Genomic DNA, 15,766 nt, shown 5'->3' with positions numbered 1-15,766 from the left:
GACACCATATTTGGATTAAAGTCACAAATATTTACTTGTTGGGAGGAAAAAAAGAGATTATGTTGGTCGGAATTCTTTCTGAAGTACAGAGATGTCAATGGTCTTACTCCAGAGGTTTCCACCAATGACAAATTTGGATGAGTTATCGTCTCCAAGGTCATAAACTTGGCTCTTGAATTCACAGCAAAGTCGTAACTGCTTCCACTTGTTTTCAAACCCAAACATGTCCAAACTTCAGATCTAAACGCTGCTGGAGTCGAATGTATCCTCTCGTCCTCAGACATCATTCATGTTTCCTTTCAGCCGTGGAAGATTTAATGACTAGTGGCCCGGAAGTGTAATTGCAACACATTAATGAACAATATTTCCATTTTATTTGTAAATGAACAAAGTATTGTTTTATTGTATATACACTTTATTGAAATTTAAACAAGTGATGCGTTGATGAGGCCTCATGACACAACCGTTTGTTCAGACAAAGTATCATGATACAGTGTCTTCATTTTGAAAGACCACTAGATGGCACTCTCTGCTTTATAACGCTTGGTTTTGATCTACTAATTTAATGAATTTAATGAACCCAGGGTGTGTCCCAAATCGCGCACTTCTGCACAAGTATCTCCCGATGAGCACTAAATTGGCGCACTCAAATGGCCAGAAAATTAAGTGAGGATCGATGGACACTTTCCACCCTCAACGGCCGCCATCTTAGTGACGTAGAAGATGCTAAACGAAAACTATGCCACTGATGACGCGTCTTTGGAGCAGATACTGGCGTAAAATGTCTCGAGCAACACTAATTTTACCGCAAAACAACAATAATAACACAATGACACACGACTTAATAACTTGATAAGATCGCCGGAAAGCGCTATCAAGTGTTGACGATAGAGTTGGTTGCAATCAGCATTAAAAAGTATTAGAAATATAAGTTGTTGAGTCATTTCTGCTAAGTGTGTAGCAGCAGTGTTTGATTTGAGACATTACTACACGTCGAAATCTGTGCACTGCGCAAGTAAGTTAGTAAATTAGTAAGGAAGTAATGGTTATTTTCGCTTTAACAATTAAAAACAATACAACGTTAAAACGATATACTATGAAAGGCCGAGACATATAAGACAAACACAGGAGTCCCAGAAAATCTGGGAAAAGCCTGCACAAATAGGAATATCTTAAGATGTTTCAAGTGCACTGTCTCACAGTGTACTGTGAGGGAGTGCACATAGAGAAGTGTGCAATTTGAGACACAGCATTAGGCATTAGTTTCAAACTTAGAGTGCCATCTATTGGCCTTTTAAAATTCATCAACCCATACGTGAACCATAAAATAGAGAGAGATTTTTAAAATAACAAAATACAAATGACAATGCAGAATCAAGGACCAATGGTTCCAATGCTGTGTGCTCAGGCAGCGTCATGGAAGTCGCTTATTAGAAGTACATTTAAGATTTATTGTATTATATAAGTAAGTAAGTAAGTAAGTAAGCAAGTAAGTAAGTAATTTTTATTTGTATAGCGCTTTTCCAGACCAGGGTCACAAAGCGCTTAAACAATCAAAACAATATTCAATAAAGTATAGACTTTAAAGGTCAAGATAAAACTGATAACACAATAGGAGTTCCAGAAAATCAAGGAAAAGCCTGAACAAATAAAAACGTCTTAAGATGTTTCTTAAAGGAGTCAGTAGACTCCATCAAGCGCAAAGAGAGAGGAAGATCGTTCCAAAGCTTAGGAGCAACAGCCTGAAAAGATTTCTCTCCTCTGGTCCTGAACCGTGTTCAGGAACCATCAGTAGATTCTGATCCACAGACCTCAGAGCCCGAGCTGGGGTGTAAGGCTGGATCAGATCAGTGATGTAAGGAGGAGCCTGACCATGAATAGATCTGAAAGTAAGAACCAGAATTTTAAAGTTGATCCTTAAAGAAACTGGAAGCCAGTGAAGAGTTTTAAGAAATGTGAGTTCTTCTATTAGAGTGGGTTAGAATTCTCGCTGCAGAGTTCTGTATCAACTGCAGGCGAGACAACTCCTTCTTGTTAAGACATGAAAACAAACTGTTACAATAGTCCATATAATATATAATATAAGTAAAATATTAGGATTATATGGCCACAAATATTTTTTTTAAACAATAAAATGTCTGGGACTCCATAGATATCAATGAAGTATCGTGACAAAAAAAAGGATTATGATATACCCCTATCCTGTTTTCTTTAGGTCTAACTCACTGTTTTGTTCCCTGCAGTGGACTGTGTGGACCCTCAGTGCGGCGGGCACGGCGTGTGCGTGCGCGGCGAGTGCGTGTGCTCGGCCGGATGGGCAGGAGTGAGCTGTGACGACCCGCTGCCAGCCTGTCAGGAGCAGTGTTCAGGACATGGTACCTATCTGCCCGAGTCAGACACCTGCGCCTGCCAGCCCAACTGGACCGGACCCGACTGCTACACTGGTAAGAGCTGGAGATTACTGTTGCAACATGGTGTGGCGGTGGTGGTGGGGGGGGCGGTGGCGGTGTTGAGATGCCCGCGACTGCACTCCTCAAGATTGCCAGTCGTCTCGTAGCGCGCCACTTCCTGCCAGATAGTGTTTTCCACTGTTGTGATAGAGAGTGAAACAGTGTGTGAACGAGTGTCTTCATCCTAAATGAGATTTCCCCACATTTGATTCTCCGGCAGCAGCACTCTCCAGATTACTGTAACACACCACTGTACGTTCACTGTGTAACACACACACAGGCTTACACACACACACACCCTTCAGCTGAAAGAGGGAAAAAATGTGGGCGAGGGGGGAGAAAAAAAAAAAAGAAAAGCTCCGTTCTCATTTGGCTGCGAGGCCTTTGAGAGACTCCAGCTGTAAGGAACATTGAGTTGACGTTTAGAAGCTCTCGGATGGATGTTACATACCTGTTTGTAACGCATTACATCACACGCTTTCAATCCTCTCGCAAGAGATTTCCATCCTTTTATCTTCTTTCACCTCTCGTTTCAATCAGACTACAAAAGGATTCCTTATTTGCCAACCTTTAGGAACCTCAAGTGCTCGTCTCTCAGATCAAAGAGAAACTAAATAAATGTTTACAGAAAAACAACCTGGAGATGTTTTTCTTCTTCGTATATTTTATGTTAAAAAACATGAACCAATGTTTTTTTTGTCATTGAGTCAATATTTCATGTTCTAGTCAAACTAAACAAATATATACAGTACTGTTCAAAAGTTTTAGGCAGGTGTGAAAAAATGCTTTCAAAAATTGAAGTTTTAATAGTTTATTGTCATCAATTAACAAGATGCAGCGAATGAACAGAAGACCTTTAAGAATTGATGCTGGTTTGAATGCAAAACGTAGTAACAACAAATATTGATTTGATTTACATTTATCTTTTGTTCGCTCACTTTGCATTTTGTAAATTGGTAAAAATAAACAATTATTATTTATATTTTTGAAAGCATTCTTAGTTTACAGTACTTTTGCACAGTACTGTATGCCAATAAATAAATAAAATATATAGAGTATTACTGGATAGACTCTAAATGTTATCCCTCATCATTAGTTAATCAGGAATTAACTGACATTAACATAAAAAAATACACTTTGTTAGAAGGTTATATCAATAAATGAAATGTTCTATTCATTTTTATATATAGTTATAGTACCAGTATTTATTCACAATCAAAATAAACTCTCATTTTTAATGATTGTTTATTAGAAAAATAAAAACAAAAATAATATTTAAATACAAAAAAAAAAAAATAAAGTAATACGTTGCTCTAGTATATAATGAATGACTTATTAACGTTCATAAAAAGATTAAAATACTATTTAAAGTTCTGTAACTTGCTCAAAGTGAGCTCTAAAGAATTTTAAAAAAGACGGTTTCATCACCTTTGATAATCCGATTCACTTGAATGATTACTCAGTTTATGTAATAATGGTTAATTACAGCCCAGTCGTGGTCCTCGCTGTGATCATTGCGGCGACTTTGTTCAGGAAGGATTCGCTCCACAGTCTGATGACTTGATGGCAGCGCCTCTCAGGTGTGTGCGATATTATTAAATCGATGGCGCTGGTGATAATAACTGTGGTTAAATGACTAAAAAATGAGCCGCCCCTTCTCTACCTGCTGGGCTTTTAATCACATGGAGGCAACAATCCTACATCCTGGTCTTGTTGAGGATAAGCTAATGTAACTCTAATGGAGAGTGGAAAACTCTCCGACTTTAATCCATTTCTCTGCACCGTCTCCATGAAATACCGTTATTTTACAGGCTTTTTTTTTGTGCCTCCAGCACTTTGTTCTCGTACCTGATGAATGAGCGTTTGCCGGTGCAGAGAGAAAGAAAATGGAGACGTCGTTTTGCTCAGAATGTGATCAAAAGTATCTTTTAAACACTACTATTATCAAAATAAATGAATAAAAATATAATTAAAAAAGGCATTCTGAATCGCCTCAGATGTTTCAAAATCTCTCCCATTTATTGAATCTATATGCGTCTTCAAGCAAAAATCAATGCTATATTAGCCACATTAGCAATTGACGTATGCTAGCATGTTGAATAAATAAGTTATTATCGTATTATTGGTATTTGTAGTAAATATTTCAAGATGTAAAGTTACCAATTTCTAACATAACCTTTATTTATTTAGAGAAAATAATGTAAAATTGTGTCAGTATTTATTTTTTTAATCTCAATATAGTAGCATCTTGAATTAGCTTAAAAAAATCAATTTCGGATAACTTTTTCGTTCTCAAATAAAGATAATAATAATAATAATAAAATAAAACATAATTAAAAATAAATGTGATGTATTTAGTCCTTTAGCTGTTTCATTTTCTACTATAAATTGTATATTCCAATAATGTTTTTTTCAACACATATTAAAATTTTCAATTCCAATATTGATTTATTTTTGTTAACCAAAAGTAATCAGATAATAATAAGAAATTAACTCAACATATTTTATTCAACGTTTTATTAAATAATGTGTTTTTGGTTAAAAAGTAATTTATTTACAACGGGTTTCTCATTTTTTTTCAGATAAAGTTTCAGGGGTTGAGTTTAGCCAGTGAAGAGCATCCTGGAAGTTAGACATTGTGAAAGAAAACAGTAAAATATAATCTAAAAATCAATGTTGAGTCAAAGTACTCAGTGAAGTTATTAACCTTCTGATTAAATACAAATAAAACTATTAAAATAAAGGTGTGTACAACATTAATGGAAGAAAAATTGACCTTACTGCACATTTAAACAACCATTATTACATCTTATAATTGGTTTAATGAGGCATTTTGGCTTGAAGTAGTTCTTAGATATTTATTTTTTTGCAGTGTAACAGGAACAATGGCAGCATAGGGAATTAACATATTCAGCAAATCTGATTAAAATGTGAGAAATTACTGAAATATTAAGATCTAAATTGGATTGTGTGTGGTTTAAATATGCAGCGCAAATATAAATCGTTTGGCTGTTATTACCAACCGAATCCCTGGCGCGCTCCTTCAGGGACTTGGCTATCAGAGGTGGGAAGATTGTGTTCTCTGGTTCTCCTCTTAATCTTCCCACTTTCTTTCTTCGCTAATGGCTCACCCCAATTCTCGGTGGCGCCGCCTATTCCGGCGCTAAAGTCTCCATCTGTTCACCTCTTCCTACTCTCGCACCAGCGTCCTTTCTTTTTTCTTTTTTTTTAACTCCTTGTCCCCCCCCCTCACCCACCTGTTCCACAGAGTTGTGCCCGGTGCCATGTGGCAGCCACGGTGTGTGTTCGGAGGGCCAGTGCCAGTGCGAGGAGGGCTGGATCGGTGCGGCGTGCGACCAGAGAGCGTGTCATCCTCGCTGCGAGGAGCACGGCCAGTGCCATGACGGGACCTGCATCTGCCAGCCGGGCTGGGAGGGCGAGCACTGCAACATGGGTGAGCTTTGTCCATAGGAGGGTTCATCGCTGGACAGGAAAACATAACCCCTCAGAGAGTGGTGGGGCAAAATATCAATTTCGTATAACTTTTTCACTTCAAATTAAAATAATAATAATCTGTGGCCCCTGATTTCCTCAGGGGCCACATCTTAAAAAGTGAATGTTGTGAGGGACCATTAGGCAGACTAAGGATGGGCCTCCCTAATTATAATGCAAAAATGATTGAATAAAATCAAGCTAAAAATCTTTAATTTTATTACTCCTTATAAATCGGCTTTAATTCCCGCTTTGTTTAATTCACTTACATATTTATTATGGAGCAATACATTTTCAAAAAAACAAAACAAAAGCAGAGGACAAAAGTCCTTATTATAGTAAGTTTTATTTTATTATCGTTTATTTAATTATTGAGTTTGAGTTAAACGTTGAACTAGTAATATATAATCTTTAACCTTATGTGGTCCCCTGGCTGCAATTTCCTTCCATCTGCCCCAAGAAAAAAAAAAAGGGATTATAAGAACGGTTACTTAATTGTTCTTGTGATTAAAGTGAAAAAGATAATAAAATGTTTGTATGTGTTTTTATTTAAGAGATAATCTTGAAAATGCAGTATTGGAACACTATTAAACTGTGTTATTATTATTTTTAATATTGTTGTAGTTAATATTAGTAGTAGTTGTAGTTGTAGTTGTAGTTGTAGTTGTAGTTGTAGTAGTAGCAATAGCTGTAGGCGTAGTAGTACCAGTACCAGTACCAGTACCAGTACCAGTACCAGTACCAGTACCAGTACCAGTACCAGTAGTAGCTGTAGCAGTAGTATCTCACAAATATTTATGTAACTTTCTAAAGAAGGAACAAAAGGACATTTTTCCGCTTTTTCTTCTTTCTTATTTTTATCTTACTTAATGTTCTAGACTTTTACAAAGTCCTCTTATGTTGTGTAATATATTTATTTCTGATTATACACACAGCGTTGCAGTGGAGGAGAGGGCAAAGGTCACCTTTTAAAATAATCTAAAATTGATAATGTGTTGGTCACTCTGGCTGAAAATATATATATATACAGTATATATATATATTTTTTTACGTTGGCCAACTACACTAATGATATCATATGAAACAAGACGGAAGCTCTTTTTTCTCGCCGCACAATGATGTTGAGAACCGGTTTAAACCCCATAAACAGTCCAATATTCTGCAGTTCCACTCATTTCCATTAGTGCTGACTTCAAATCTTCAGCTTTAAACTGCCAAATATCCCGAATTGAAATGGAAACTTGTTTTAATCCTCCTTCAGGCTGGACCGTCTTATGTCACTTGAAGAATTGAACTAGTTCAAATAAGGACATTTTTTGCGACTGAATGTTTGTTTAAAAAAAATGAAAAACATGTCAAACGTATAAATCAGTGCTGGTGTGATATTGATGATGAATGAATCTAATGCTGCTTCTGTTCTGTCCTGACACCACAGTCACCCACGACCTGGATGTCGTCGTGAAAGGTACTTTGTGTTTCAATCAAGTGTCCCTCCAACTCGCTGACAGCTACACGTGTTCATTGTGGGTCTCACCTTCCTACAGATGGATGCCCGGGGTTATGCAGCGGGCATGGACGCTGCACCCTGGAGCAGAGTGGCTGGCGCTGCGTCTGCCAGGCGGGATGGAGTGGGCCTGGGTGCAGCGTTGTCATGGAAACTGACTGCAGTGATGGAGCAGACAACGATGGAGGTGACATTCTCACATCATTTATCATTTTCTATCTTTCTTTCTTTTCTTTTTTCTCTGTTACCTTTTCTTTCTTTTAACGGCGTCGCATTTTTTTGAAAGCATCATTTATTCGTTCAAACTACAGTCCAGGATCAAAACATTGCCTTTCAATTTACCATAAAGAAAATAAAGTATTGTTGTTTGTGTTATGCAAGTCAAGTGAGTCTGAGAGAGGGAAAACAAAAGAAATGTATTTGTGACTAATTTTGCTGTTTTCCAGAGATAAATATTGCTTTTAATGTCTCGCCAAAACTCAGTAATCCCACTAAGCCTTTACGTAGCGGTCCTCAGCTTTGTTTACAGTCACCCCCAAACCAACGCAATTGATGGAGTTATATTTACAATACAGTTAATTTAGCATTTAATGAACACTAAAAAAGAATATACCTGTATTGAATTGGCAAGTCATTGAGTTGTTTTTAACAGGGTTATATTTTTTGTTGTTCTAAGTAAATGATTATATGTCTTTGAAGTAACTTTTGGAGTAATGTTGTTTCCTGATAAACCCACAAGAACCTCCAGCCTGCAGGCGTCTCCCGTGGATGTGTGGTGACTCCTGGGGCAGTTGCTTGGGGGGGCAGAAAAACAGATTAAGTTGAAAAGCAGTGTGGGAAAAAAATGGAATAAAAAAACATCCAACAAATGAAAAAATACTATGATAAAGTTAAATAAATCAGTAAATTAAAAAAATAAAATTACACCAAAAAATACCATAGAAGCAGAGGTTCAAGATTTCATGTAACTAGTTACATAACTAGTTATATATATATATATACTTTAATATATATTACTTTAATTTCTTCTCTAATAAGATGAACATTGTTTAAAAATATTTAATAACATTATATTTGATTGATGGATTTATTTAGCTTCTATATTGTTGTTGATATATGTTTATGTTGTAATAATAATTATAATTAGAAATGTTATTAGTTTTTTTGTATTTGAATGAGAGGAGAAAAATGAGAACCACAATCTTGATCATCATTATTATTTAGAAAACGACAGTTTTAGTGCTGACTTCAAATCTTCAATTTGCTGACTTCAATCTGCAATTTAACTAAACAATAAAATAATAATAACAATATCATTAAGTATTGTATAACATCAAATAAAATCCCAAAGACAAAAAAAATTTGACTTTTGCAACATTTGTTTTAAGTGATATTGGAGGAGGAGAAACAAAACAAAAAATACAAAAAAATGGAAATATAGTGTTAATACATCATATTTAAAGTTAACAGGAAAAAATATATTTGTATTACTCTTTATTTGATAATGTTTGTTTTTTTTTCCTTTTTTGCCTTGTTATCACAGTGACTTATAAAACAACACTTTGATTCTAAAAGCAAAGCCAAACATGTTTAGCTTTGAACATTCACTTTCAAACTCCATCAAATATCCATTTTGGACTCGGTACGGCTGTAATTCATCATTCCAAACAAGATGTCACTTTGGTTTTCAGCGAGTATTGATGCATTGTTGTCAGGTTCCATTTGCTGCGATGTAGTTTTCTTTTCACATCATTTACCGAGCGCCAAAATGTTACGGTGTTTCCCAAAATAATCAAGTTGTTTCTCACAATTGCAAAAAAAGGAGGACAGAGACAATATCACAGAAGTGTGTATCCGTCACAGGGATGAGTCACGCCCACTTAGCCGCACAACACAATGCTGCCAATATTCCTCAAGAAAGCGCTTGAATTGACATTGATTGTGAAAAGAACTGATTGTGTTCTTTGCTACTTGAAAAACAATTAAAAGGAAGGTTGATTGATTTGTTAACAGTTTTTCCCATAATTATATTCATCATACACAACTATACGAATGGTTTGCTCCCTCACCCTTTCAAGGTTCACCCTTTAACATGAAACACAATCAATGTTTCATCATGTATTATGTTACATTGGTTGCTATGGAGTCAGAAAACAGTAGCAGCATGAGGTCTGAAATTAGCATTGATTAGAATGTTTCCCAGAGGCCCGTAAATATAAGATGTTTTGAACAAAGTGATTTTTAAAGAGCTGGAGTCGGAGTTAAGAAGTGTTTGATGTTTATAGATTTGGTTTCATTTGGAACAGTCATGAGTCATTTACATTGAGAGTTCATTGTTTTAACACAACATAAGTAAAAAAAGGAGAAAAAAAAACAAAAAAACAACAGGGTTACCATGTAGAGACAGGACAAAGGAAAACCTTTAATGTTAAAGGACGTGGTAGAGAAGAAGATTGAGGAGGAGGTCACTATGGCAACCCATGATGGGAAATGCCAAAAAAAACAACAGAATAAAGCATCGTTCATCAGTCGACACAACCCTTTTTTTCCGGAGAGTTTCATTTGACATGTGATTATAAATACAAAAAAATGATTAAACTTTTCAAAATGTGTCTTACAATGTCGGATTGGTTAAAAACTTAGGCTTAAAACTATTTTGACGTCAGTGGCAGCAGATGTCGCATTGAATGTAGGAAACCTTGTGGCAATTATGAAATGCAGTTTCTAGTTTATTCTTGTATAACTTTTTTAACCTTGAATGACTTTTTCTTGAAACCAATTTTCAACACCTGTCTCCGACGCTTCTAACCATTGTGTAACAGGTCACACGACAGAGACTTGTGATCTTCCGCATTCCATCTTTCTATTATAGTTGCTTCAAATACCTCAGACATAATGTTTTCCAACTGTTAAATAAAAAAAGATCAATTCTTGTAGACCCACTTAAAGTACCTACTAAAGTATAGCTAACATAAGATAAAAATCACAGAAATTAATTTACAGTATATTTCTGACTATTTTGAAACTTAAAATCCTTTCATATTCTCAACAATTGTGAATTTATTTTGGTTTTACTTACTGATCTTTCGAAATGTTGCTAAACTATAAAGCCTCACTACGAGTCAAGTATTAGTCAGTAGTTTAGTATTTCTCAGCAAAGCTCTATAGTATTATTCAACACGTCACTGTTGTATTAATCCACAAGGCTCAGTAGTATTATTCCGTATGTCACTGTAGTATTACTCCACAAGACTCAATAGTATTATTCCACAAGTCGCTGTTGTATTACTCCGCGAGGCTTTATACTATTACTCCATAAGTCATTGTAGTATTTCTCTGCAAGGCTCCACAATATTATTCCGTGCATCACTGAAGTATTACTCAACGAGGCTTCATATTTGTATTCCATGTGTCACCCTAGAATTACTCTGTGAGGCTCTATAGTATTATTCCACGTGTCACCCTATTATTACTCTGCGAGGCTCCATAGTATTACTCTGCGAGTCACTGTAGTATTTCTCCGCAAGACTCCATAGTTTTATTCCGCTAGCAGCTGTAGTACCACAGCACTTATAAACTGTACATTAAACACTGTTGTTTGATTAAAATGACCCATTTAGATGTTAACACTCCATCAGAAACGTCAAATGATTCAAGATAGTCGTGTCAATAAACTGGAGCACTAGTGACGGAGCAGATGGTGAACTATAGAAGGTTAAGGTGAAGTCAGACAACGCTTTTGTGGTGGTCTGAAGGGGAAAGTTGAAAAATGGGTCATCTGGCTATATGGGTCATAACACTATTTGAATCATCTCTCTGAATTTCCCTGAGGGATTCTGCAACTCAGTCCTGCAGTTGTATCCAGTAACAATGATGATTTTTGGATTAGAAACAATATAATCTCAAACCATATTATCTCTTGAATGAGTTAAAATAGCTAGGCTAATATAGTTAGTTACCTCGCAACCCACTGGTAGGTTAGCTTCTGATGACCAAGAACACAAATCTGCGTTAAGTGGCGTAATAGCATCAATTGAACCAATTATGTAACTAGTGTCCGGTTAACATTTTTTTTTTTTTAAGTTTAAAACTTATTTTATTGCACATTGGTCAAATGAAAGGGTCTGGGGCCAAATCTTTAAAAAAAACAATTTGGATGAAAGCACTAAAACAAGTTTTCTTAATTAATGCAGATAAAAGACAAGAAGCAGGTTGACACAAGTATCTTTTATCTTATGAGCTGTAGTTGGTAATGAAGGATAATAATTAGTATTGTGAGATACATGCTAAATTTGGCATTGAAAATTTAAAAAAAAAAAGGACAAAAGGACTATGTTTTAAACACGCCTGGTGCAAGATTCTATCTATATCTATAAAGGGCACTTGAGTTGAGGTTCTTGAACTGCTCTTTTTCTTTTTTAGCCTTTTTCATTCGCCAAGGGCCAAAAAGTCATAAAAAGTGTTGTGCGCTAACTACTTCTGGATTAGTAGTGCTACGATAGCGTATATAGGAGCTTGTTCTTTGTCTCATTCTGTGGAAGATCAACTAAATAAGAGCTCAGTAGCTCAGATATTATCAAGTTACATCCTTTAAAAGTCGCAAGTTTTTGGGCCACTTTTAAGCTCTAAGCAGCTTACACATCATTTTTCAGAATCTTTCGCTTTATAAAAAATGAGGCTAGCAACCCTTTAAGTCCATGAAAGCATGTTAAAGGGAATATAACATTTTAACTAAATTAAAAGGGCATTGAATTTATCATTTAAAATATTTTTTAGCAGTTTTGTATCTTTCTTTGTTGTTGAGCAACTTTTGGAAATGTTTTCTTAGTTCAATTATTTACCTGTATACAAAAAAAAAATAATTAATATTAAAAAAATAAATCATTGTCTATTGTCTGTTTCAGAAGAATACGATAATGCCCGTGATTTAATAATATTGCCTCAGTATTTAGTGGAATGTCTTGACCTTTCCTGTGAAAATAGACAGCATTTTATAAAATAGATGCTCGGCATGAGAGTGAATCTTTTATTATGTACAGTGTGTGTCCTGTATATTGTGTGTGGACATCCCACTGTTCATTGTACATAATTGGGCTTCAGAAACACTCAGTAACAAAGCCTCCCGGAGCCCATTTGGAGCGCTCTTATCTCCCCATCCTGCCACGGCTCTAGTTGCAGCTCCACATCAATTCAGATTCCATAATTTCCTACCACACATTTCAGCTATCTGCCTTAATTGGAACGTATAGCCGAGGCCCTTGTAGCCCCATCTCCCTGCAATCTCTCGGTCTCTGAAGATGGAAGATGCTATCACAAGTAATCAGAGAATAAAGAGGAACTCTGAAGACGCTTTCAACTATTCCGACCAAATGAGACTGAGACGCTCATTTGTTGTTCATCTTCTGTGTTGACAGAGAAATATAGAAGGAGGTATCCCTCCCATTGAATTAGAATGTTTGTTCTTTTGGTCCATGAACGCAGCAGTCATTTAAAGAGAAATGTATTTTCATCTAAATCTTTTATCATGTTTGTTTTGATGTGACTTGAAGGACTTGTAAAATTGTTGTGTTCCGTCATTGAACAGTTTTATTCAGTCCCCCTGACACTTTTGTATAGTTGCTAAAAAAAACATGTGTCGTTCTACCTGCTAATGTCGTACACGTATGACAGTGTTAGTGTCTCCTAGGAAATAACAGTTGTTTATTCACATTTCAATGCAAGTGCTTCTAATGATCTTGTGTTTTTGTGCCAAAAGGTGTATCCTGTCAAATTCTTTACTGCAATTTAATGAACAGGTCCATTTAGAAAAGTGGCAACGATAACAGGCTAAACAATTATAGGGTTATATAGTTTAAGTCATGGGTGTCAAGGGACGTTCACACCGAATACAAGTAAAGTCATCAGAAGGAGCTATTAGTGCTATTTGTTAGCAGGGACTGCAACACAACCTGTTTCACAACCACTGTTGTATTTTTTTTTATTCTATTCTCCTACTTTTTTTAAGATCAGCAATACTGCTGACGCAATCCACCAACTTTACACACAACATTTTCAAGGCATGTACTGTACATTCTAGTAATTTCCTTTCATTTCGGAAATAAATGCCCTTCTTTTTACAGTAAGTGATTAAAGGGCCACTACTATAAAAACCCAACTCTTCTGACTTATTCACATGTTTCAAATGTTGTTTTTAAGTTATTACATAAAGTTCTTCCCGGTCTTAAAACTCGGCGAACGAGAGGTTATGAGACATATGATAATGGCCTTCACTCATCCTCCACCCAGTTGTTACCACCCCTGCTTTGTTTATTCAACAAGTCTCTTGGAGGTGGACACTTCCGGGATTGATGACGCACGGTTACAAACCTCAATGCTTGACCAATCACAGCAGAGTAGGCGTGGTAATGGTAAACAATACTTTCATATACATTTAAAAAAAAGTATTTTTAGTGGGCAGGGCTTAATAAGGTTTTTCTAATGTAAATATTTTTTAATTGAAAGTGAGTTTACTTATGACGCATACTTATTACACTACAATAGAGGTCCAAGATCTATTTAAGAGACACTTAAATCAACACATCAGCTGAAAAACCTCGCCTAATAAAGCTTTGAATATATAAAGAATATATATTGAGCGCCACTTACTCAAACGATACCTCAAACGTGATCAATATTGGGCTTTCAAGTTAAAACGGTGTACATGAACTGTGGTACCATTGTGGGAGGCGGTTATTTTAGTGTATTGTTGGCCTTTCCGCTCAGTGGTCACATGCATCTAAATGTCAGCCCGGGTTTCCTACCTTTTCGCAAACAGCCTTGAAATAGAAAGCACAAATGCCAGACCGACTCCTACTGCTTTGTTTGTAGACGCCGTGTAGTGTCTCCACAGAGCTTTTAAAGATGCCATTTAACGAACGACCGTGACTGGGTTCTGACTTACCGCAGCATGAGGTTTAATGGTCAACTGTTTGGAATAAATCTCAATAGATCTATATCTGACGTCCCGTCTGAAACACTGTTCAGCGGCTGGGGTAAACAATGTTGTAAACAAGCGGTAGAACGGAGGACTGGATCTATAACTGACGATTCCACTGACTCGCCCCATAAATGAGATATAGTTGAATAAAAAGATTAGAGGTTTTTTATTTGAAAATCCTTATTTCTTATGATATTTATTGTATTACCAATTATTTATACTTATTTAAAAAAAATCCAAAGTTACGTTTTGTTGATTTTGACACAATTCTGTGATGTCCATTGGCATTGAAGTAGAAATATAAACACTTTTAATCTTTTTTCAATATTAAAATCCTATTTTGAAGGTATAGCGCAACTGTCTAATATAATCTAAAATGTATATTTAAATTATAGATAACATTTAGACAAATACAGAAAAAAATCAAGACGTTTGATAGAGAATTAAAAAAAACAAGCTCAGAATTCTAGTTACTCCTTTGTAACCAACTTTTCTTTTTTTTATATAAACATGTCTTGATCTTCACAGGCAACCTCATCATACAAACAGTGTATACAATCGAAAACCGTCCATTGAATTTCTCTCTTACAAACCACAGTCCCAATATTGGATTACTGAATATCCCTGTGTCGCCGCACCACTCCTCCTCCTGTAAACCGTTGGAAACAAATTGACGCGTGTGTTGAATAGAACTCATCGATTGTTTCGTTTTCACTCGCATTGTTGATCGCGCACAATGAAACCCAAGGTTGATTGATTTGTTTTTATGACTCATAAGGATTATATAAAATAAGTTATGAATAGACTTTTCTTTTTCGTTTGACATCCGTCGTGATTGTGTGTGTTTTTGTTGTGTCTATTTTCCAGACGGCCTGATTGACTGCGTGGACCCGGACTGTTGCGAGCAGCTTAGCTGTGGCTCTGACCCCCTGTGCCACGGTTCTGCCGACCCCTTGGCCTTGCTGCAGCAGAGCGCCCCACCATCCAGCTCGCCCCCCTCGCCTACCACCACTCACGCCTACAGCTTCTACCGTCGTATTCGCTTCCTCCTTGGCAAGGGAGCCACACACACTCTCCCGGGAGACGTGCCCTTTGATACCAGGTATCTGCTTGTTTACTCTTTGTGAGCTCACTTCGCCATGTGCATGCTAATCCCCCAATATATTTATTTTGCTTGCCTTTGACCTCGAACCGCCCTGCAGGAAAAACACATTACCCACTGATAATTAAGTAAATGGCTCTTGTGTGTGGACGCATCAAATGTAACTATCGTTTCTTTCTGCTTCTGAAGCCTCTCCGTGTGCGACACAAATTGTGATCCGTGCTCCTCTTGAGATTAGCTGT

At 36.4% G+C, this 15,766-nt stretch overlaps 1 protein-coding gene across 2 annotated transcripts in view; it reads left to right on the top strand.

The window, feature by feature from the left end:
- tenm1 (teneurin transmembrane protein 1) overlaps positions 1 to 15,766 on the top strand; it is a 277,797-nt gene that overhangs the window by 173,423 nt on the left and 88,608 nt on the right. For both annotated transcript variants that reach the window (XM_087799099.1, XM_087799098.1), the window contains 5 exons: positions 2,244 to 2,444; positions 5,719 to 5,904; positions 7,378 to 7,407; positions 7,487 to 7,633; positions 15,290 to 15,524. In XM_087799099.1, the coding sequence (XP_087655225.1) occupies positions 2,244 to 2,444; positions 5,719 to 5,904; positions 7,378 to 7,407; positions 7,487 to 7,633; positions 15,290 to 15,524 (799 nt within the window). The remainder of the gene's footprint in view (positions 1 to 2,243; positions 2,445 to 5,718; positions 5,905 to 7,377; positions 7,408 to 7,486; positions 7,634 to 15,289; positions 15,525 to 15,766) is intronic.

Source organism: Callionymus lyra, chromosome 9 (assembly GCF_982586985.1).
Source record: "Callionymus lyra chromosome 9, fCalLyr1.hap1.1, whole genome shotgun sequence".
NCBI lineage: Eukaryota > Metazoa > Chordata > Actinopteri > Syngnathiformes > Callionymidae > Callionymus > Callionymus lyra.
The sequence above is the reverse complement of the archived record's forward strand: the minus strand, read 5'-3'. Positions and strand labels throughout refer to the sequence as shown.